Source organism: Poecilia formosa, unplaced genomic scaffold (assembly GCF_000485575.1).
Source record: "Poecilia formosa unplaced genomic scaffold, Poecilia_formosa-5.1.2 Scaffold285, whole genome shotgun sequence".
Classification (NCBI taxonomy): Eukaryota; Metazoa; Chordata; class Actinopteri; order Cyprinodontiformes; family Poeciliidae; genus Poecilia; species Poecilia formosa.
In genome coordinates, this window is record NW_006800224.1 from 452466 (window position 1) to 475821 (window position 23356).

Genomic DNA, 23356 nt, shown 5'->3' on the forward strand with positions numbered 1-23356 from the left:
CAATATTTCATTTTATAATTTTTTTTATCCGATTACTCGATTAATCGTAAGAATAATCGATAGATTACTCGATTACTAAAATATTCGTTTACAACAGCCCTAATTTTAATTTATAAATTTAAGACATTTTAAGACTTTAAAGGACACAGTTTCAACAAGGTTGCTTTGTGTTGCTGATAAATTGTGGACAATTTCGAAGAAGTAAAATGCTTTGCATGTTCTGCAGGACAACAGTAAGATAAACGGCCCCTTACCTGAGCTCAGAACCCCTGATGGGATGGTGGGGGGCATGACTGGAGGCATTGGTGGTGGGGCAGGGTAGCCCGATCCTGGAGGTCCTGCAGGGTGAGGCTGTCCTGGGTACGGAGCGGCAGGATACCCCGCTGGCTGGCCCGGGTAGAGAGGGGCATTTGGGTCGCTTGGATAGGGAGCGAAAGGCTGACCCGGCTGAGGACCGCCATAGGAGGGGAAGCCATAAGAAGGTGGAGGCGGGTAGCCCCCGCCCTGAGGTGGGTACATCGGACCATGGGAGTTCTCATACCCTGGAGGGTAGTCTGACCTGGACATGACGCCTGTTGAGGAGGAAGAGGAATCAAAGAATCCTCATTGTAGTTTGTTGTTATTTTTTACACTGTGGAGGTCTCAGAAAATTACGACTTTATTCTGATTATATCCTCATAATATTCTGGTAATATCATAACTATTCTTGTGATTAAAAAAAAAAAAGTCTTATTTCGTCGCAGAGTTGACCTGAATTCAAAGTCCAAATGAACAGAAGCTGTAAAACACACTTGTCAAACAAGATGGCGGTCAAGCTGACATCACTCTGAAATACGAAAACCCAAACCTTAAAAAAAAACAAACAAAAAAAAAACAATCAACATTTCCAAGATATTAAATCTTGAAAAACAAAAATTCCATAAGATCATTAACACCAAATTATTGTCCAGTTCTAGACCTGTGTGATGCTATAAAAATATGGTACTGCAATGATGTTGATAGTGAATAAGCCAAATTTAGCACACTACCCTCCTCCTTTATCATGACCACAACATCTCCCACCCTCTTCCTCTCATATATGCTTTATCAGGAGGGGGAGTTCACTTACACAGCAACTGAAACTACCTAGTCGAACTTCAGCGACTCTTTATATGTAGAAACGTTCCTTTCTGGCCGACGTTCATGTGTAACTAGAAGCAGACTGTGCTTCGCTCCTCAGACCTCTCTTCTCTGTCTTTAGAGGAAAGCAGAACAAAGTCCGGCCTTAACGAGAAGGCCTGTAACCCATCAGCCTGGTGGATTCCCCCATGAGACCCTGCTACATTATTAAGACACTAATAATATCCTTGCTTTTCCCTACGGACCAAATTAATCATGGAAATCCAAATACTTAGATATAAACTGATAAAAAACAGAGTCCAACTCAAGCCCAGCTGTGTGACTGTGTGTGTGCGCGTGCGTGTGTGTGCGTGTGTGTGTGTAAAGATTTTATTTAACACTTCAACACGCTGAGCGACATCCTAATGGATGTGGACACGAATAAGCATGTGGTTAATTAAAAACACATGGACCTCCAATAAAATCTTTTAAAAAAGGGGGGAAAAATTTAGCAAAGCCTGAAATATCATTTAAACTAACAAGCAGAGCCACCTATTAAAAAGAACAGATTAGTGGGTGGTTTTCCTATTTACATGTTGGCGTCTAAATTCATTTTTAACAGGGCTTTTAGGGGGAAAATACACACACACACAGCTGTCGTGACATCACGGTGCACTGCCAGGCAACCACCGGACACAAAACAGTCGCTGGAATTGGAAAAGCGCGGTCACAGAACAAGCTGCAGAGCTGCAGCTTGTTCTGGTTGGTTCCTGGAATCAGACGGAGAGGAGCGTCAGGTTTCGCTTCTAGACGAGTTTGAGCAACAGGGCGGAGCTTCAAACTTGTTGCAAACCATATCAGTCAGTATTTCATGAGGTTTTCTGTCTTTTTTTTTTTTTTAAATAAAAGCACCACAATAAGCCGAAGTCATGTGGTTCTGAGTCATGATGACTCGGGAACAAGCGAACGTGCAACATTTAAAAGAAAACTCTCCTACTTCCCGTCCAATAAAATCCATTTCCTCAATCTGATTAAATATTAAAAAAAAAAAAAAAAAAAGATCAGCCATGTTTCCTAAGATTATTAAAATATCCAGTCAAAACAATAATCTTTAAGGCTACTGTGTTACAACGTCGCATACAAATGATTCTGGTGTGGAATAATTGCTAAAACTGTGTTTAAATTTAAGAAAACGTACAGAAATAATTTTCCAATCAACTACAAGTAGGTTGGATTATGGTTGTTGTCGTTACACGTTTGTCTACAGACTCTTGGAGATTTATTTAAGAAAAATATCCAGGAAAGATGGCAATGTTTTTATTGTGATGTTGCTTTAGGCATAGAAATAAGAAGCACATGCTTCTATCTACACTTTAGTTGCCATTGACAGGAACTTAAATTTTGCTTGAGTATTTCTGCACTAGTTTTGTCCTTGTTTTTTATTAAAGCATTTTGTGTTTTTCCTATTTTTTTTTTTTTACATGTGTATGGAAAGATTAAAAATAGCCTAAATTAATAAATAAATCTGATCTTTTCAATATTTGGAAAGTGGCTATTTGGAATGACAAAATGTCATCTCAATAGTATAGTTACTAATTTAACGGATTCGTAAGCAATTTAGGAAACTAGTTACCAATTTACTAATTAGTAAAACAGGAATCTATTTTGTGTTAAAGGTAAATTAACACAGGAAAAATTTTATTTTTATTGTCCAGGTTTTTAGCTATAGCTAACAAACAGCTATAGAGAGTTGAAGTTTTTTTCATGAATGAGGAGTAGCAATATCTAAGGCATTAATGAAGATGTTTTTTTTCTATAACCTGAATTTACATTTCATGTCAAACCAATTAGTGTCAAATTTGAGATTCAAAATAAAAAGTTTTTCTATCAAAGACATACCTCTATGTTTATGTTTTTAAACTAATTATGCATTTTGTGTTTTGGATGATTGTCAGAAAAAGTTCATTTCTGTGTCACAAACACTCCCCAGCTTTGTTGGGATGTTGTTGAAGTAGTTCTTCTCTTACTCGTGTACAATTTTTGGGTACTCCACCCACCTCTGTGTCCTTTATGGAGTGAACCAACTAGGCTAAAAGCCTTTATTTTCTTGTTTTTAAGCCATTCGTAGGTGGATTTACTGGTACCTTTTGAATAATGGTCCTGCTGTATAACCCGCTTAGAGTCAGAAACTGATGAATGGACGTTCACCTCCAGGATTATATAAATAGATGCTATATTCTCCCCCAACTCAGGCAAGTGGACTTGTGGTTCCTTAGCTGTCACAGGTTCTTTTGTGAATTCCTGGATGAGTTTTCAATGTGCTCTCAGAGTAATACTGAAAGGTCAGTGAGGCCAAAGACATTCACCACTCCTCCATGTTTTGATGATAATGGCTCTGTAACTCTTTTCAGACTGACAAATGTAAATTTCATTCAAATCTTTCAGCCTATTTAACACCGTTGGATAGGTCCACTTATACATATTTTATCCTACAGATTAGGTAAGGGTAATTATCAGGACTGGGTGCAGCTAGAGAAACCAAACTCATCTTTCAAAATACTGTTTTTAATCTCAGGTAATTCATGGTTTAGCATGTTGGGTACCTTTTTAAAAGTGAGGTTTGGAGAGGTTTTTTTTTAATTTGATGAAAATTATTAGAAAATTACATGTATTTACTCAAATTATATCTGTTTGCAATTCTTTCAAAAATAAAGATATTCTGCTAAAGTGTTGTCTAATCTAAGACTGGGATCAGCATACTGGCTCAGAGTCATGATGTCATGACTTACTGTGGCTCTTTAGGAAACCAGCCCTATTGTTTTCACAAAAACCAGTTCTATGAATATTTGACTCCAAACGTGTATCAAAACCAAAAGGTACGTCCCGTGTCAGGGGAAAACGTTGGTGGAAAACAGATAAATTCACACAAGAAGCAAAATGAAGCCATTAAATCTATTTCACAACGGTTTCAGGAAAGGAGACTAAACAGCTGCTGGTCGAAAGAATAACATCTTAAGTGACTTTATTTTGACTGAACCGTGGGACAAAAACATGGCTGATAAAGTTTGAGTCGGAAGGCTCGAGCGTCCTCCTCCATCCTGATTCGGAGAGCCAAACATGAAGTAACAAACGAGCCTTTCAGGTGAATCACTGAGGCGCTGTTCGCTCTCTCTGTCTCTCAGAAAACTCACCATATCAAAATTGACTCCACCGTGAATATGCAGCCCTAAAAGGCCCCATTAGCTGCCATGGAAACTACGAGGTTCAACTTACCGAATTATGAAGCGTCCAGCTGCTTCTTATATTCCCACAGTTTGTCTCCCTCGAGGTGCTCACTTCCGGTCCTTTTACAGAAGAGACAGGTCGCTTTTAAGCCCTCGAGACAGAAGCAGTCGGGCCGATGTGTAGCAACAGTGACAAGGTTTTCCACGAACTGTGGAGCGAGGACGGCTGCTGGGTGGAGTCCGGAGGAATCTGTGAAACACACCCAATACACACCCGCAGAGGGAGCAACAGGGCCTCATGTTCGACCCAGGGTCAGTTACATTATCACTAGCAGGTTTGTTTCAGAGCAGCCCACCCTGGTTTATTCCTTCGTTGACCTCCAACAGCAGTAACAATATTCCTGACTCTGATTTCTTTTTACTTTACGCTTCGATTTGAGTCATTCTAAGTATAAACCTGTGAATCTATTATTACTCTATAGTTTATGCCATGTTGTAATTAGGCTTAAAATCCATCAAATACAATTTAAGGCTTCTCGATATGGGGTTATATGACTCATCACCACCCAGGGTACAATTCCACTAGGGGGCGGAACAACCACTCGCCAAACAGGCTCTGTAATGCTACTGTAACATTACAGGGTAAAGATACTGAAATCAGTTTCTGATTTACATATACATTGTTTACATTTGTTCATCTGTAGCTTAAAATATTAAATTCTTGGACTGGCTTTTAATTCACTTTGGATTAAGACAAACATAATAAAAACATAATTGAAAGACCAGCCTGGGATAAATTGTTTAATCAGAAGGTGATTGAAAACACAGTTGTGATTTATGAAACTTTTACCCTACTTATGTCTTAACCTGAGCTGTAGCTCTGTATGTGGGAATATGACATGCTCATTTCAGTTTCTTAGGCAAATGCAGTTGCAAAACCCAAGTGAGACATCGTAGTTGCCATGTCTACCATTTAAATAAAATTAATGTAAAGAGAAATGCAAGTAATTTAGCAGTTTATGCATTGTTTTTCTCACTGTTTAGAACCTGAAGTTTATATTCAAATTACTGGCACTATGACATCAGTGTGAGACTGACATCAGAGTATGACACTGTGGCATCATGGAGACAATGTGACATCACAGAGACACTATGACATCATATACACTGACATCATAGAGAAAATGTGACATCACAGATACACTGTGACATCACAAATACACTGTGACATCACAAAGACACAGTGACATCACAAAGGCACTGTGATATCACAAGGGCACTGTGACATCACAAATACACTATGACATCACAAGGACAGTGTGACATCATAGATATACTGTGACATCATAAAGACACTGACATCGCAATGTCACACTCTGATGTCACAGTGTGGAACCGTGACACCAGAGTGCGACATTCTGATGTCACAGTGCCTCCTGCAAGGTCTTGGTTTCCCTCAGAATGATGTACAGCATGGAACAAAACGTGAAATCTCACTCATGAATGGATGTGATCAAAACATTTTTTTAAATCTTTAACCTAAAATGCTAAACACATCACTTTTGATGAGCGCATTCCTGAGACTTTGACATGCTCCACAAACCCTTTTATCAAATTATCTGCCTGTCGTCTGGCCTGTGGTGTAGATTTTTTACTATAAGATTTTTTACTAAGTTTATTATAAAAATTTTACAATAAACTTGAATGAAACAAGTAACAAAGACAGACCTTTTTTTCATGTTCTTCTTGATTTATTTAATAAATTTCAAAATATGTGAATCTGTGACAACTTTTATGTTTGATTTACCAAAATGCAAAAATTCACCTAACAAACAGAACCATTCAGAAACTCAAAGACTCGTATCCATGCACACTTGTAAACTAGAATCCAGCGCATATCAGATCATCTAATACGTAGGCACGGTTCCGGACAGTTCAACAAATCTCAAGACGAGCCTCTTGGTGAGAGTGTATTTGGGCTCTGGCATCTGCTTATTGCGTATCATAAAATGGTTGTTGACCTTCCTGTTCACACGCGTTAAGACGGTGAGTATGTCATCTCTCTTTGGGCTGTAAATAAATCAAGAAAAAGACAACAAATAAAAAAATTATTCAACCTGATTTATACAACGTAACAACACACCACCAAAACATAGTCAAGAAGACCAAGGTTGCTCCAAACCTGGAAAACTGGAAACATTTTAAAGTAGATTTTTCTGGACTGCTTTCTTTGCGCAAACTGGCTAAACTTTTACAAGTGGACACCAACTATGTTCAGGGTCAGCAAATGGCAGGTCGGGTTCTGTCCACCATTTTGCGCCTTAATGCATAGCTTAAAACCAGTTATTTCACTTCATCCCTTACATCTACTACTTTTCTTTAAGACATATGTTTTTATGTGTAAACTAATGGCTGACTTACAGACTGCTAGGTCACTAAAAAACTGTTTCCAGTGGCCTACTTAAGGAGTGTTAGAAAAAGTTTATTAAAAAGATGAAAAGAGATTGAACAGAAAATATTAACCAATGCATACCGACATGTATTCATGCTAAAATTTGTTTGTTTGGTGTTTGTCATTTTTCCATAAAGATTAGACTCACCTGTGGCTTTAAGTGTTGGAAATATTTTTTGTTTTTTGTGGGTTTTTCTTTTTACATTTCCTAATTTTCCACAGACTACTCCATAAAAAACAAACAATAAAATCACAACAAATGACAAATTCAACCTGTATTAAGTTGCTTAAAATCCAACTATGGCGGTATCACTCAAAAATTATACCGGGCCTTTGTGTGAACTGGAGCGAATACTTTACCACAATAAAACCATCTCACCTGTTAGCTGCATTTTCCAGCTCCTGGCAGAGTACCTGGATGTATATGGAGCCCTTTTCTGTGTGCCGATAAGCTTTGCTGTAAGGCACTGTGGCCATGCCAATCAAAATGTCTCCATCCTTAGAAGGACAACTTGCATCCGAGAAGACAGAATCGGATGGCGTCTCTTTGGATTGCTCATCCTGGTTTGTCTTTTGAGTTGCCGTCAGAGGCACCTCGTCCTGACATGCCTGAATGAAGAAGAGCTTGGGCTTCCCAAACAAGGAGGGGACGTTCTTGAACAGATCAAACAGATTGTCCAGTTTCACTTCCTTTCCATCAGTGCCAATGATGATGCCTCTTTCTCCATGGGACAGCACACACACCACCTTAGAGAAGATAAGAAGGAAGGGGCGGGGGGAATTATTCTAAGGTGTATCATCTCTAAGTTTGAATTGGATTTAGGTAAGTTTAGCTTAAACGGTAACAACTAATCAAATAAACTTAGAGGATTTGAGTTGTGCTGGAACAGAGGAACATCCAGCTAACAAATCTGCAGCAATTGTGTGATCCTATCAAGTCAAAATGGACCAAAAATCTCTCAGGAATGTTTCTTGTTTACGGAATTAAAGCTGCAGTATGTACATTTCATTTGAATTTTTTTTTAATTGTTGAAACTGGCACTATATCATTATAGTATGGTATGAGACGGATAATCTGTGAAAAAATTTAACTCCTCTACCTTCTCAGCGCTGACTAGAAACAACCAATCAGTGCCAGGAGGCGGGTCTTAGCGCTGTCAGTAGCAAATGCACTAGGACCCTTCCCTTAGCTCTGATTGGTTGTTTTGTCGGCACATTTCTTCAAAAGGCAATAGCAGCTTAGGGAAGAGGTGCAGGAAACCAATCTTTTCCCAGATTACCAGTCTTGTAACAAACTGTCACGACATGGTGAAAGTTTTAACAAATATGTAAAAATATATATTTTTTTCTTATAAAAGTTACATTATTGACATTAAAGGCAGTTCTAAACAAGGGGGTTTACCTTATACTAGTAAGATGCACCTAATAAAATTAGTGATGTGAGTGTATGTAATTTATATAATTTAAAACACATAAATAAAAAACTGTTGTATGCAAGAAAAAAATCCCTTACCAAGGCATCCTCTTTAGAAAAATCCCTCTTGCTCAGCTCTTTGAGCATCTCTGTAATCTTATCAGCTGTCAGGTTTGTGTGTATGATTGGAACAAAGCCGAAGCGTTTGAACAGGTTGCTTAGATTTTCTGCGTCACATAGAAGAAAAATCCAAATCAAAGCACATTTAGATTCATGACTGCAATATGCAACACATGAAACTTAATGCAAATGCATAAATCAGGACAGAAAGTTATTAAAAAAACTAGAAAAACCTACCGTCGTCCATTTTGCTTCCAAGACGTTTTCTGTATTTAGAGCCCGTGAAGTCCTCATTGCTGATGATCACACAACAACCTCGAGGATTCTGCGTCAGACTGTAGAACTCGTCTATCTACAGGACACAAGCACAGAGCCAGCTGAGACAAAGGCCTGAAAAGAACGAACAAATGGTAGAAGAAGCAACTTGGATTGTTCCAAGTTAATTACGTCTTCAGATGGCATCGTTTCCTGTTGTGCACTATGATTGTTAACGCCTCCTCCTGGACCTGAAAGACAAACAGACATAAATTGTATTCATTTATTTTAAATACAGCAACATAAAACACATCTTTGTACTTTGGTCTTTCATATACAAGCACTCTGTTTTCCTGGCTAGTTCCTTTAAGCTAAGTTTAAGTAGCTTAAATAAACTTTTAGTTTAGTTATTAGAATGACTTTCACAAAATCATGCGTTTCCAAAGCAATGAAGGTTTTCCTGGCTTTTGCTCCAAATTGCCTACGCCAATATTGTGATTAAGTATAACTGGATATGTTCAGTCTCTCCAATGCCACGTAGGAAGTAATAATTTAGGAATATGTTCTGGATTTTGGGAACTTGTTTTTACCCTTTACACCAAAAGTCTTCTTTGGATTGGGCCTTCAAGTCACATGTGGCATCTCTGGCTTTGGCCATACGTGAGTTGAGTGACAGAAAATCGGAAAGTAAGAAACTTTTGACCATGAAGAGAAAGTTATTCCTTCTAAAATGATCAAATCTCCAATTAGCCTCTTACATTGGCTAACTGTGTTTTTCCATCCGCAAAGTACAATACATTTAAATTTCAAGGGTAATGCTTTCTCCAACACCACGGTGGAGCCGGCTTTAAAGGGCATTGAGGTTGTTCATCTGCAATTTGGATGCATTCAGAGTCACATTGGGAATCTCTGGAGCCCTAAAGTCCTGGTGGCAGAAGAGAACTGTCACTTTACAACCCATTAATGGAAACGTTGGAAGACTGTATGTCAGAGCTAAATGCTCCCCGGAGTCAGAGGAGATGGATGCATTGGTCGTGTTCGCGAAGGGTCCAAATGACAGAATAAGGGACTATATTTCCAATTTTGCTGTGATAAATAACTCTGACAGGCTTGGACGTTCTGAAACTCTTGGTTTCATCTGTTGCCGCCATGTTTCTTTTCCTCCCTCCTCTTTCCTTCCTTTTAGCAAAACAGATCAAAATACAGCTTTAGGTTTTTCAATCAATTTCTTTGCTAACTATTAGATTCTGAATCAGCATTACTTACCAAAGTTCTTAAAATTAATTCATACCCTTGCATTGATAAGTTGTCTGTACTACTAATCTACAGACTCTGTATATTTAGATTATATTTTGTCTCTTTATAATCTTAATAAACAGTAGCTAAATGTCAGCTGACTCATAATAGATTAGATTTTTATCATTAAACTACTATTGTTCTTATCATAATCCTTAAATGACATGTTCATTTGTTTCTTTTTTATAAATAATCCAGAAAAAAATTGACATATCCCCAGATTTCTCTTTTAAAATGAACATCTTACTGCACAGAAAGAGCGTATTTTCAGATTGTTTTTGAAAACCACAAGGACCAATTTGACATTAAAGTCATTTTTAAAGTCAATGACAGCTCACTAATTCCTACTGTAGCAACTAAGCCTTTGAAACGACAGGCCTCGTTTCAAGGTTGGTAGCTCTCTGACTACCAACCCTGAGGCAAAACTAACAATCACAAAACTTGTGTCACTGTGCTCATGTTTACCTGTGGGAGGGAGTCTGTCTTTGTACCCTTTGACAGTTTTTGCCAGCGGTACATTATCGGTGTTGATCATGAGCTCGTGGAGTTTATCGACGTTGTCTTTAGAGATCAGACCTGCCTTCTCCATTTCAGCAAACACATTTAAAGCTGTCTGTAATATTCAGAGAAAGGAAGATTTTTTTTTTTTTAGATTTTCACAAATTTTATGAAAACTACAAAGCCCCAGCCACCACCAAGCCTGTCACAACAGAAAATTTTGGTGGACGATAAATTATCTTAGACATTGCTGCAATAAACAATCATATTGTTGTTTTGAGATCGTTTTCAAGTGTGTAATAATGCAAGGACACATTTTCAGTCTAAGGCCAGCAAGCTTTAAATTCTAATGTGCAATTAACACTGGAACTTTACATTTTAAATATCCAAAAAAAACTAAACAAAACAACAACAGAAAGATTAGATATAATAAAATGTGAAGTCTCTGTAAACAGAACAAAGTTCTTTAAAACAAGATTCAAAAAAGAGCTGAGACCGACTGAAGACTTTAGAAAGAGAGAGAATAGAGAAAAACAATAAATCATGCGATTCAAAATGATGGGAGCTCATATTAATTTATCATGTGATTAATCGAATAACTGATTTATTGTGACAGGCCAACATATCACTGAAGTACAACATAGAGATTTGAGGTAATTATTTGCTGTTGTGTGGGTGTGTTCTCACGCTGCTCTTGTCCAGTTGTCGTTTGGCGATCTGATCGTTAACTAGGAACTTCAACGTTTCCACCTTATCGTCGGTCAAATCCTCGTGTATTTTGTACAGCATCAACCTTGGGGTGAGAGCATACAAGTTCAAATAAAACAAAGTTGAAACTTATACAGCTCTGTTGTAACGTCTGGAATTCGATTTCAGTATTTTCTTTCTAGGTCTTTGTGTCTGTTTTTCTTTCTCTCCTTTCTTAAGTCCTTCATTTTGTATTTTTTCTCTTGGCTTTAGTTCCTTCCATCCTCCCTTCATGTCCTCCTTTATGTGTGCCTTTCGTATCTTTCTTGTCCTTTCTTGAATCTTTTTCACTTTCTTTGTTGTTTTCTTCCTTCCTTGTGGCCTTTTGATGTTTTTCATAAGACTTAGACTTATTATATTGTTGTTGCACAAAGGCACAACAATGAAACTGGTAACAAAATGTTGTCACCTGGCCACCGGAACACAAAGAAAAAAACACAGAAATATCACAGGTGTGCCTTTAAATACATAATTAAATATACAAATAACAATTTATTGCTAAATATATATAACTTGGCATCTTCAGACAGTCTAAGTGTTATTCCTCTTCCCTTCCTTCATTTTGCCCTTCCTTGTATCCTAATTACTTTGTTTCATTTTCTCCTTTCTGGTGTCTTTCTCGTTCTTTCTTGTGTCATTTCTCCCTGATGCCCTTTATAGGATCCTTCTTTCTTTCCATCCTTTCTTGTGCCCTGTTTTTCTTTCAATCATTCTATCATTTTTCCCTCTGGTCTTCCACTTCCATTTCTTCTTCGTGTCTTTTAAAGATTTCATATTTAGTTTGTGTCAAAAGCATAAATATCTGCCATGGATGCATGGCAAACATCAGTGTTTCCAAATTTAAAATAATCGTAAAGGCCTGAGAGCTTGGAAAAGTTCATTATGGATGTGCAGGAACCCTGCACCTCATATTCAAAGTAACAAACCACAACCTGATCAACACTGCTACATCAGTACTCTTGTTACCTGTATTCAGACAGGTAAGCAGGACAGGCGTCAGTTTCCTCCCTTTCTCTGCTGTCACTCTCCAGCATGTTGAGGAGATCTGCTCGACGGGTGGTGCGGAACAGCTCAGCGAGGAATGTGCTGTTCAGGAAACCTTTCTCCTCCAGTTTCACGAACAAGTCCCTTGCAAACTTGATCTGCGGGATGAACAACAACAAAAAAAACACACAAATAGATGATGAGAGAAACTTCAGACACACTTAAGATCTCCAAACATGTGCCGCTCACCTCCTCAAGTTGCTTTCTGTTGATGACATCGCTACACAGGAAGCATAGCTCTGCTACCTCTCTAGAGTCCAGGTCGTCGTCAATCCGAGCCAGCAGTGGCCTGTTCATCTCAGCTGTCAAAGCTGGAGCTGCTGGGGATTAAGATTACAAAAGAAATAATAATAATAAAAAAAACATAATCAGAGAGTATCTGTAAAAAGGTCCCAAAAGGAAAATTGTCTTTCATTTCCATCAGACTGATAAATTCCAGCAAGTGAGGACAATACTGACTCCCCTTTTCTGTGATGAATGACTTTAGGATTTTTTTTTAGTAACTTCTGACTTGAACTAACTCTTTGGTATGCTCCTAGAGAAATTACATGGAAATACAGCACAGTTAAACTGGAAAGAAAAACAGGAGTACTTCCGTGTTAAAGCAATTAACTCCATCATATAGACAGAGGCTGTTAGGGATTTTTGTTTTTTTTTTGGTATGTAACTTGATTATTTTTGTACTTCTGTTAGTGTGTCTTTAAATAAAGGGCAACGAAAAATGTAGTTCATGACTGATCAAAAAGTAATTTGCTAATTTAAATCAATAAGACATTTTATGTTTTACATTAATATTACACATATAAGAATTCAGCTTACGTCATAATGTCATCACTGAAAAAAACAAACTTTAAATTGTTCTTACTAAAACAATAAACTATTTCAATGATCGAAAAGGTTTTCACACCGCATTACGTATCATTGCCTGTCATGACCTAAGTTTTTAAGAACTTTGTTACCCCAGGAGAGCTACGGTGGCGAAGTTTGAAATGAACGAAGTTTAACATACTCACTGAAGCCGACGGCTGACAAGGTCAAATAAAAGCGTCGAAAAGAAGAAAAGTCTCTTCAGAAGTTGATAACTTGGTGGGGGGATTTCTTCTCGAAACAAAAACACAAAGTACCAAATTGGGTGGTGGTTATTAAAGCAGCTTTTCGCTGAGTGAAATGCGTTTCTTTCACTTTCAGAGGAAATGAGCGCATGTTTTGACTGAGCGGTAAGCAGAACGTCATTATCATTCAACATTGTAATTCCTGCCGCGTTTTCTTCAAACTACGTGACGCTTTCGTTCTTTATTTTTTCTTTTTAATTTATTTATTCTTAGAAAATTAGTCTACGACAACTTAGTTTAGAATGCTTGGTAAGCGCTCATAATATTCACCGAAACACTCCAAGCTTTTAATGTTAAAAGTACTATCTGCGTTTCCTTTTTTTGCGTTGCGAAATCAGCGGGGCAGAAGACGCAGAAACGTTCAGTAAGTACGTGAAGTTCGCCGCCATGTTGTGAGTGGCATTTGCTTCAGATATGAATAAAGAAAAAATCCTTAAAAAAATGTTCTTTCAAAGTTTTTTATTTAGTTCATGCTGTCTGAAGTAAAAGCAAAAATAGTATTAACATTTTTATATACAAGAATGGTCTTATTGCAATTATCAAGGTGGGAAAATAGTTCCAACATTTTTTTTACCAAGAAAGTGTGTCGTATCTGAGGCACATCTTAAATAGAAACTTTTTTAAATGGTTAAAAACATTTCTTGGGTCTACATCTTAAGTAAAAATAAATTCAGAAAGGCAACTTTAAAATTGCAAGTCTGCAATTTTTAAGTTTCCCTTCATACCTTAAATTCTATGTTAAAAATACAACACGACATGAACAAATAAGGTAAACTAATTAAAAATTACAAGGAAGTACATAAAAGCATTGACGGGCATGGAGTAAGAAAATAATGTTTTTAGGTGTGGGTGATGTTCCTGTTAAAGTGTTTCAGGGTGAGGGGGTTTTCGGGTTAGACTCCGGGGAATGGTAGGTGGAATAAGGAGGGAAGTATTCTCGAGCAAACTGGAAGATGTTGTCCGGTTTCACAATCAGCAAGTCCTGTATGAAATCGGACAGGAGGGCTCGGAGCTCTGGGTGCTCCCTCAGGTATGAATTGTGTTCTGCTTTCAGGAAGTCCTGCCACGGTGGGAAACGGGGATACAATTAATACTCTTCTGTTTGTTGGGAAGGTTCGTGATTACCTCGACCGACTTTAAATAAATAAGCATCCGATAATAAGCTTTTGTTTTGTAAAAACCAAACCATGGGTACCTTTTTATCCAAATACAGAGAGTATAACTGCATGTCCTCCTGCCACACCAGAGGGATCTTCATACGACCTGACACAGAGAGAAAACAAACATAGATGACTCCTCTGTCAACACTGCTCTTCTTTGCATGGGATATTTTAGGGTCTGAAGGTCATTTTGTGTCCATGCATTACATTTTTGTCCCATTCTACTTCATTTTTGTACCTGTTAAAGTATTGTGTACCAATGCTGTGAAAAAGTAATTTATATTGAAGTTTTTTGATGATCTAAAACATTGAAGTATGACCTAAAAAAGAAAAACAGAAGAAAGCTGTAAGAGGGATTTTTTTTTTTCTTTAAACAGCACTGCATTTATGCAGTTAGTTCTGGACTGGGTATTTTGCAAATGGTAGCCAATAGAATTCAAGTACCATTGTTCCTAGGTATATAAGCTTTTGAAGTCGAATTTTCTTTATTATATCTTAAATATTGTCACCTCCCTAAAATAAAGGCGTAAGTCTTTTTTTGCCCAAAGTAATTTTTATTTTTGCCTAAAACATATTTGGCAAAGAAGAAGGTGTTTTATTTTTATGTTTGTTTTTTTTGTTGTTGTTTTTTTGCCAAAAATTACTTTTGGCAAAAATGATTTTAAAATAATAATTTAGGCCATTATTTTTCTTTTTTACATATTTGCAGAATATGTGAATAATATGTGAATATGTTAAAAATGTTCACATGGAAAAATGTGTGAATAGGCAAATTTTCTGCAAATAACTGGAAGTTCAGAGAAAAATCTGCAAATCCACAAACACAGAACTGCAAATGGGCAGGAGTACACTGTATTTTCAGGTATTAAGAGATAATCATAAATAGAATGAAATGTGACATAATTTACCTGTGTCTTAAGAAGTTTTTTTTACACCTTGTTTCTGTTGATTGTGGTTCTGATACCAGCATAGAACAACTGGAATCTGATAAAATTGAGACATTATGACAAAACTAAAATAACTGAGAGGGCTCTTGTTGAAATATCTTTTTTTCAGAAGCACATAACCAAATTTCCTTTCAGAAGACTTGGAAAATGATTTTCTTTTATCACCTGACAAAGCATGCATGAAAACATCCTGTGAAGAACGGCTCATTAGCTCCATAAAGTAATGGAAGAGGTTGTGTACGAAACCAGCAAAACTACAACAAGGTGTCAACACTTTAATTATTTACCTCTGCCTTTCTTTGAAAGCTCCTGTATAAACTTCATTGTGACTGGAGATCCCACCTGTTTTCTGCTGGCCAAGTAACTAATAACAAAAAGCACATTTCAAGTAAACTAAAATCTCAATTAGATCATTTTCCAAAACGATTTTTAACAGTAGTTTTTACATGTGCAACCTATTTGTTGCAAGTCAAACTCACAGTCACGAACTCACCCGTTATCAAGGAAGTAGCAGTGCCACGTGGAATGGTCGGCATCAGCGGAACCAACCATCCTCTCAAGCCCAAATACCTCCACGGTCTCACCGCGAACCTGCATTTCTTTCACGTCCAGCTCACTCTGATTGTGCACCAAAACAGAGCAAAACATCACAGTTTACCCCAACATGCCAACGTTCTCCTGGTGCACGCGCACAGCTGTAGTTACTTACAAAAGTGGTCTGATTTATATGTAAACTTTGGTCCAAGATGATGAAGACCATGTTCTTTGGAACCTTCTTCCTCAGAGCCATGAGACGCATCAACAGCATGCTGGATCCCTCGGTGACCAGGCCACGCAAGACAGACATGGGATAAGACACACACTCCTCCTCGGTCACGTCCTTCGCTCACATTCATTCACACACACACACCAAGAAGAAATACACCCAAAGGTAATCTGACAACAGAAGGTATGCTATTGTCTGCCAGGTGTCAATACAAAGACGGGTTGATGCTAAAAATGTTTTCAAAACTATTCATAACTCTTGGCATGTCTTCAGTGTGTAAAACAGAAGAAATGTTTTGAAAATTATGGTTTTAACATGACAAAATGTGTAAAGGTTTAACTGTATGAACAACTTTCCAAAGGCACTGAAAACACGGGAAGCGACATTGTTAATTTTTACCTCTCCCATGACGGTGAATTTGTTGATCACCATCTGTTTGCCACGTTGCACCATGTGACTCCTCTTCTCAACATTGTAACTGTCGAGCTAAATGAGTTTTTAGAAAGGAGAAGCAAACTGTTAAAACAATAAACTTTGCTATAAACAGTTTGGTTATTAAAAGTAGGGACATTCAAGTTAAGCGGCTGATTAAGGCCTCCACATCACCAGGGGGCCCCCAAGAGCAAAAAAACAAGGGTGATAAAAAAAAGAACATTAAATAATGTCAACTAAATGCTATTACACATGGAAAAGCTACAAGTTAACACGTTATTTGTGTTGGTACACAAATAATAAGCTAATTTCTTCCTGGTATTGGCTGCTGCCACTGTTTGGGAAATATATGTTTGTCTGCTGATGTTACTTTTAAATAGTTAAAATAATGTGGCACATTTAAATACCACTCAGGATTTCAAAATTCAATTTATTTATAATTTGTTTTATTTTTTAGTTTGCTACTCCTGTAAGGTTAAAACCAATAGCCATAATAACACCGGTACCATGAACGCTAATAACAAATTATGCTAATAATAGGTATGTTACACACTTAGGCTGGCCTAGAAATGATGGAGCATCTGTTGTTCAACTGTTGGTATGGTTTGTGGGGGGACCCAAATGAAAATCTGCACAGGGCCCCAAAGAGGTTTGGGTCGGCCCTGAAAGGAGGTGATGTTTAAAGGGCTCACCTTGACATACTCATGGTAGTCTTCCTCCAGGACCTCCAGATCAGCGGTTAGGTAAGCTTAATAGTCAATAGTAGAAGAAGAGAAGACGTACAGTAATATACAACAAAGCACACATGGAACCATCAGTGATCACCTGATGGATAACTGATCTCACCAGTCACCGTTGTTCCACAGGGAGAGCCGTCGATAGCTCCGTGGCTCCGAGCGTGCAGAATCACGCAGGGCTCCAGGGCTCTGTGGGTGAACTCCACAGACACACTGAACTCCCCCAGGATGCCGCCACTCTCAGACATCACCATCAGAGTCTCTGAAAACACACACTTCTGCAGCTCCTCGGGCTCTGGAAGAACACACAAGCCACAGCTGACACCACCAAACACCTCTAGTAATGTTTTCCCACCCCATGTTTGCTGTTTTTAATACAGAACTGGAAGTTTGAATGTCAAACTCACCTATGGAGGTCAAGAAACTGACAGCCTCGTCTGAAGCTTGAAACTCTGCTTCAATTTTGGACTCTTCAGAAACAGCCTCGTCTGAAGCTTTGAACTCTTCTTCAGGTTTGGACTCTTCAGAAACAGCCTCGTCTGAAGCTTTGAACTCTTCTTCAGGTTTGGACTCTTCAGAAACAGCCTCGTCTGAAGCTTTGAACTCTTCTTCAGGTTTGGACTCTTCAGAAACAGCCTCGTCTGAAACGTTTAACTCTTCATATTTGAACTCGTCAGCGACAGCCTCGTCTGAAACTTTGAACTCTTCAGCGACAGCTTCCTCGGAAGCTTTTGACTCTTCATATTTGAACTCTTCAGGGACAACCTCGTCTGAAGCTTTTAACTCGTCGTCATGTTTGGACTCTTCAGCGGCAGCCTCCTCTGAAGCTTCCAACTCTCCTTCAGGTTGGGACTCTGTAGTGACTGTCGGAACATCCTCCTCCTCCATTATCGACTCCATTAATGTATCGCTTTTTCTCCCTCCAGCCTTTTTACAAACTCCTCACGAACAACGGTTGAGTTGCGTCGTACCCTCCAGCTTCTGTTCGGAGACGAATTTGGGTTGTCATGGTAACGACGCCGTTTGTCAACGCGCAGCCGCAGTAGAATCCGGAAATACAGCATGTGAAACAGTTTTTCATGTATTAGGTCAATTAAAGGACAAGAAAACTGTTTTTGTTGTTGTTGTTTTTTTTGCTTGTTTGCTTTTAATTAAACATTAATGAAGCATCTACATATATATTTTTTTTCTTTTAAGGAAAAATATATATGTAGATGCTAAAATGTACTATTATTATTATTATTATTATTATTATTATTATTATTATTATTACTAATTAAAATTAATTAGGAACTGCAAGGAACTGGTGTAAAAATTACGGCGAGACACCCCGAGAGCTCTAAAAATAAACACATCTGCTACAAAACAAATATGATATGCGACAAAAATGGTGTTTTTCCATCTAATAAAATTAACTTTGTGATATGAATACTGTGATTATGCTGTTGCAATCCAATACATCTAACAAACTGCAGTACAGGATCTGGCCATTTGCTGGTACCAAAATCCTTGCAAAAACAAAGGAGGTTTGGAGAGCCATTAGTTGATCAAAGTCCAAGCAAACCATCCATTTGGCCACAATTTGAAATTTCTCAGCTTTTTTCCATTAGTTTCTTTTTCCCTCTCTTGGGTTATAAGAGTTAACCATTCTGACTTCGGTCTGCTTTCCTTGTGGGCCCATTGTTCTTGACAGAACTCATGTAGTCTGGTTTATACCTCCACAAACAAATATTTGCAAATTAAAACCATTTTATTTTAAAAATAAAATTAATGAAAATCAGAAGCTTTCCTAAATCAGTTACATTTCTTCTAAATTTGAAGACAGTAATGAAAGCTATCTTGTTTCTGTCATTATTTGCAAATAATATTTAGGCACTTGAGCAACATTGGGTTTATTATTGGGATTTCATTTTATGTAACTTGAATCTATACATGTAGGCTTGTAATACGCATGCACAATGAATATGTGCATGCATATTATAAATATGTTAAAATTGAACATTTAGTTGTTTAGTAACTCTGCTGTATAACAGAATTGGATATTTAGAACAGTAGTATATTTGGCGTGCGTATGTGTTTAATAAAGGAGACAGTAGAAAAAATAAAAGCAGACATCCACCATCACAGGGCACACCTTTGACTTTGACCCTTTTAAATTTGGTAGAGGAAAACAAAAGTTGAGACTTAAAATTTGATTGAAAAATACAGTATGCTGAGGAAATTACACACACTATACATTTTTCACACTCTTGCACATTCGCTGTCGGACTTCAAGTGAGACGTGGCGACAGAATGAGTTTCTTCCTCAGAGTGAACTTCACTTCAGGCGCCTGTTTTTTCAGGCCAACACAGATGGAGCCCTCCTTCTGGCCCACCATGTTATTTACTCGAAGCAAGATGGAATTAATGTCTTCACCACTGAAATTAGGAGGAAAAAAAAACATGTCACTGTAACTGCACATAGATTAGAACAGAAAAAAAGCTAACATCAAACATATAGAGGGCAATGGTTATACTGTTAGAAGTACAAAATGGAAAACATTTTACATGAGATTTATTAGACATAATGAGTTACCTAGGGCAGTGCAACCGCAGCTGCTCACACACCGACTGGATAAACCAGCTTCCATCTATTGGGTGTCTAAAGGACACATGATCTTCAACAGTGGATACAGCAACGAGAAAATCTGCTTCCTCAGGAATGGATGTTAAACTATCCTCCTCCACGTCTTTCTGCAACACTCCTCGTTGTATCTTGTCGCCTTGGCAGGCCTGGATCAGGAACACTTTGGGTTTGCCAGTGAGGGCTGGCTGCTTAGTGGCCACAAAATATCTTCTTATTTCCTTAATTGCAAGAGGCTGTGAGTCGACCCCACTAACTCTATGTAATGACCCGTGGCTCAGAATGCAGCAAACGAAGGCATCGCCGTGCCGAACCGGCTGCTGGGGAGCAGGGAGCCAGCGGCCACACCATTCCTGAACATCCAACTCCTGTAGCTGAAGTTGTTTCTCCTCATCATGAAGAGAAGCAAATAACTTCAGTGTCTGTTCCATCTGGTCCCTGGTTTGGTCTTTACACATCAGCACCTTAAAGCCCAGCCAGCTGAACACGTCTGCTAGACTCTCTGTGGGATTTTTAAAAAAATATTATTTAAAAAGAAAGAAATTAAACTTGACCAAACATCACAAGAGTTAAATTTTGAAAAACAAAAGGTCTGAAATGAACATACCAGCATCTTTATTTGTCCCCCTTCTCTCGTTGAGGCTGTGGAAATTCTCATTGTTTATGATCAGGCAGAGACCAACAGGCTGGCTATTCAGTTCATAAACCTCATCCTAAAACAGAGACAATGTGACACATTCAAACTCAATTCATAGCCAAGAAATGTTTTAATCAACATTTCAATACTATGCTGAGTTTATAAACCTCTTTAATATATACAGGTACATTCCAGAAAACTCAAATGAATATCATCATGACGACATCACACACAAAACACATCCACTGCCTCGTTTCCATTGAACAGCACAGAATGTATTGGTGCGGTTTAGTACGGTTTTTTATGGTCTGGCATATTCAGGACAGTTTCAATTAAAGCTGAATGATATATCAACAATATCGATACTGCCCGATTAAAGCAAAGGAAATGACAAGTGACAAAATGAAAAAAAAAGATGAGCATGGCTAATCTAACTTAAAATTCAAGGATCATGTTATGACTCACTTTTTTTTAAACAAAATTGCCAAATTAAATGAACTTTTTGGTGATATTCTAATGTACTTAGAAGGACCTGTATGTTGATAAAGCAATAGTTCCAGTTTGAATTTTTGTCACAAGCTACATTATATCAATTTTCTTAAAGTATTGAGAAATCAAGCTTGTTTTCTCATAATAACTATTTAACAATCTCATTATCTTGAGATGGCAATGCTTGATTTATTAAAATAATGAGTTAATGTCTTCATTTCAACCCACAGATCATGTCAGCATTGCTTCCCATTTGTTTAAATTGTGCAACATCCTTCATAGACCAATTTATTATAACTACAGATCATCCCTGAATCAAACAACTGAAATGGACTGAAATGCAATAACTGGTCATCTGTACCATAGCTTTTTCAAAAAAGACAAGTTTATCTGTAGCAAAAAATAACAGAAGAATAACTCAATTGAACATTTTTCAAATTATCCAAACCGAGAAAGTCAGACAAGCAAATTCAATGTCATACTTTTAAAAAGTTGTGTAGAAAAGAGGACTTCCAGACTTAAGAAGTGTAACAATATTATAATATAAATTATTCCTGAGTTACCTGAATGAATGCAGGTAAACCTATTATCTTTAATAAATCCAGGGTTAAACTGGCCTGTTAGCCACAGCGTTCTGCTGTTTCCGCACAAGGAACTCACCTTCTTCAGCCTTTTAGCCTCAGGCACCATGTCTGCTAAAAGTGAAAGCAAAAACAAACAAATGAAACCAGTTTCCTCAACCTCTAAACAATATAAGAATGCAATAAAGTGATTCCTGAATTACCACTGCAAGGTGAGGTAGCTGGAACCGGCTTGGGTAAAACATCTTGGAGCTTTATATGCTCCAGGTCAGGATACGTTTCAGCGACATCGTCGGTTTGCAGTAGCTCCAGAAAGTTTTGGCAGGTTTTTTCTCCTTTATTCATGATCTTATCCATAAGCTCTATAACGTGGCCCTCCACATGCTCTTTGTTGATGCTCCTGAGGTTGTTGTATTCCCTCAAAGTTATCAGCTTCTTCTCCTGAACTTTGTTGAGGATAAATTTGTGGTCTCCACATAAAACCTCGATGAGTTTTGTTTTATTACGCTTCAGGGTCTCTTTGGCTGACATTCCTGCAATAACTACACACGCTGATGCTCAAGTATACAAAACTTCAGAGAGCATTTACCATCTGAACCCCAAATACCTTAAAGCTGTTGCTTCGTCTGATGTCTTTTGAAGCAGGATTTCTCAAAGAAAGCAGGAAGTAACAGGTTAGCAGGTCAACGACTTACGAGTCAGAACCAGTCAGCCGAACGTCTATTTTCACACGACTTAGACGGTCCAAACATTCCGTCGTATGGGTTAAAGTCTAAAAGCTGTACTGATGGACTTTTCAAGGAAGTGAAACTCCCGCCACTTGGATAAGGACAAAGGAGACTTTTGTTAGTTACCCGTAAAATATCCTTAACCACAGTGTGGTGTTTGCTGCCCCCACATGGTAAATACTATGCAACAGGAAACAGGAGGCAGTAATTTTCACGTGTAAGTAAAGTAACAAATGGTAAGTTTACAAAAAAAAAAGAGCCTTTTAATAAAAGCCAAACTCTCACTTTACTGCGTCTTCCAGTTCTTCTAGATGTTACTTTTGCATAGTCCATAATAAGCACATTCATAAAGCATTTACACACAATTAGGTAAGTACAATTACAATAATACTGAACTGCACATTTTCAATGGCTTTCAATGAGCTAAATTTACTCCCATTATGACGTCATTACAGGCCTTGATTTCATTTGTGAGTCTCATCCCTCCATCTCCACCTGAACTCATGAGTGGAAGGTTTTCCTTTGACTAACTTTCACTTTAATCTGTTCTAAGGAAGTTTCTTATGTCCACATGTCTTAGACAATTTATAAAAAAAAATATAAATTAAAATTATGAAAATTGTAAATTAAATCAGAAGCTTTTCTAACAGTAATAAAAGTTATCTTGTTTCCATTATTGTTTGTAGATAATTTAGGCACTTGACCAACACTGGATTTATTATTGGGATTTGATTTTATGTAATTTAAATCTACACACGTAGGCTGATAACATGCATGGATAAGATTATGAGCATGTTGAAATTGAACATTTAGCAGTTGTATATTTATCATGCATATGTGTTTAACAAAAGAAAGGAGAAAAAATAAAAGTACACATCCACCATCACTGGCCACATTCCTGATTTAAATGTGGTAGAAGAAAACAAAAGTGGAGACTTAAAATTAGATTGGAAAATATGGCCTGCTAAGAAATTATACACAGTACATTTTACATGA

General features: G+C 37.7%; 4 protein-coding genes across 13 annotated transcripts in view; all 4 read right to left on the reverse strand.

The window, feature by feature from the left end:
- Window positions 1-4621, reverse strand: part of tmbim1a (transmembrane BAX inhibitor motif containing 1a) — a 12297-nt gene extending 7676 nt beyond the window's left edge. Inside the window, exons 1-2 of the mRNA XM_007571694.2 lie at window positions 4372-4621; window positions 255-572 (exon numbers count right to left, since the gene is read on the reverse strand). Of these exons, the coding sequence (XP_007571756.1) occupies window positions 255-567 (313 nt within the window). The 5' untranslated portion in view covers window positions 568-572; window positions 4372-4621. The remainder of the gene's footprint in view (window positions 1-254; window positions 573-4371) is intronic.
- Window positions 4622-6068: 1447 nt separating this feature from the next.
- casp8 (caspase 8, apoptosis-related cysteine peptidase) lies at window positions 6069-13520 on the reverse strand. 8 transcript variants are annotated; one of them, XM_016681548.1, is made up of 11 exons: window positions 13162-13520; window positions 12612-12683; window positions 12338-12465; window positions 12071-12246; window positions 11045-11150; window positions 10325-10472; window positions 8756-8814; window positions 8546-8660; window positions 8288-8415; window positions 7154-7521; window positions 6069-6392 (listed from the first exon to the last, which is right to left on the reverse strand). In XM_016681548.1, the coding sequence occupies exons 3-11, from the start codon at window positions 12443-12445 to the stop codon at window positions 6230-6232; spliced, it is 1371 nt and encodes a 456-aa protein (XP_016537034.1). In that variant the 5' UTR covers window positions 12446-12465; window positions 12612-12683; window positions 13162-13520; the 3' UTR covers window positions 6069-6229. The 8 variants fall into 8 exon arrangements, with proteins under 8 accessions (XP_016537034.1, XP_016537033.1, XP_016537031.1 ...); XM_016681547.1 differs by having other exon boundaries at window positions 12575-12683; XM_016681545.1 differs by having other exon boundaries at window positions 12338-12468; window positions 12575-12683.
- A 505-nt stretch (window positions 13521-14025) lies between these two features.
- catip (ciliogenesis associated TTC17 interacting protein) lies at window positions 14026-18334 on the reverse strand. Of its 3 annotated transcripts, none has more exons than XM_016681543.1 (10): window positions 18068-18334; window positions 17710-17938; window positions 17412-17597; window positions 17258-17313; window positions 16533-16619; window positions 16077-16247; window positions 15861-15985; window positions 15655-15731; window positions 14456-14523; window positions 14026-14320 (listed from the first exon to the last, which is right to left on the reverse strand). In XM_016681543.1, exons 1-10 carry the CDS (start codon window positions 18200-18202, stop codon window positions 14132-14134), a joined length of 1323 nt encoding a protein of 440 aa, XP_016537029.1. In that variant the 5' UTR covers window positions 18203-18334; the 3' UTR covers window positions 14026-14131. The 3 variants fall into 3 exon arrangements, with proteins under 3 accessions (XP_016537029.1, XP_016537028.1, XP_007571778.2); XM_016681542.1 differs by having other exon boundaries at window positions 17710-17986; window positions 18020-18334; XM_007571716.2 differs by having other exon boundaries at window positions 17710-18334.
- Window positions 18335-19181: 847 nt separating this feature from the next.
- Window positions 19182-23356, reverse strand: part of LOC103151574 (caspase-8-like) — a 7068-nt gene continuing 2893 nt past the window's right edge. Inside the window, exons 4-8 of the mRNA XM_016681552.1 lie at window positions 21836-22189; window positions 21712-21746; window positions 20533-20638; window positions 19878-20427; window positions 19182-19720 (exon numbers count right to left, since the gene is read on the reverse strand). Coding sequence (XP_016537038.1) covers window positions 19573-19720; window positions 19878-20427; window positions 20533-20638; window positions 21712-21746; window positions 21836-22189 — 1193 coding nt within the window. The 3' untranslated portion in view covers window positions 19182-19572. The remainder of the gene's footprint in view (window positions 19721-19877; window positions 20428-20532; window positions 20639-21711; window positions 21747-21835; window positions 22190-23356) is intronic.

Coding starts and splice junctions, on each gene's coding strand:
- casp8 (XM_016681548.1), bottom strand. CDS start 12,445: ATGAACAGGCCACTGCTGGCTCGGATTGACGACGACCTGGACTCTAGA. Junction 11,151..12,070: donor GCTTACCTGTCTGAATACAG/GTAACAAGAGTA, acceptor TCTCACCCCAAG/GTTGATGCTGTACAAAATAC. Junction 8,416..8,545: donor TGGAAGCAAAATGGACGACG/GTAGGTTTTTCT, acceptor TATGTGACGCAG/AAAATCTAAGCAACCTGTTC.
- catip (XM_007571716.2), bottom strand. CDS start 18,202: ATGGAGTCGATAATGGAGGAGGAGGATGTTCCGACAGTCACTACAGAG. Junction 15,986..16,076: donor ATATAAATCAGACCACTTTT/GTAAGTAACTAC, acceptor GTGCACAATCAG/AGTGAGCTGGACGTGAAAGA. Junction 15,732..15,860: donor TGCTACTTCCTTGATAACGG/GTGAGTTCGTGA, acceptor TTTTGTTATTAG/TTACTTGGCCAGCAGAAAAC.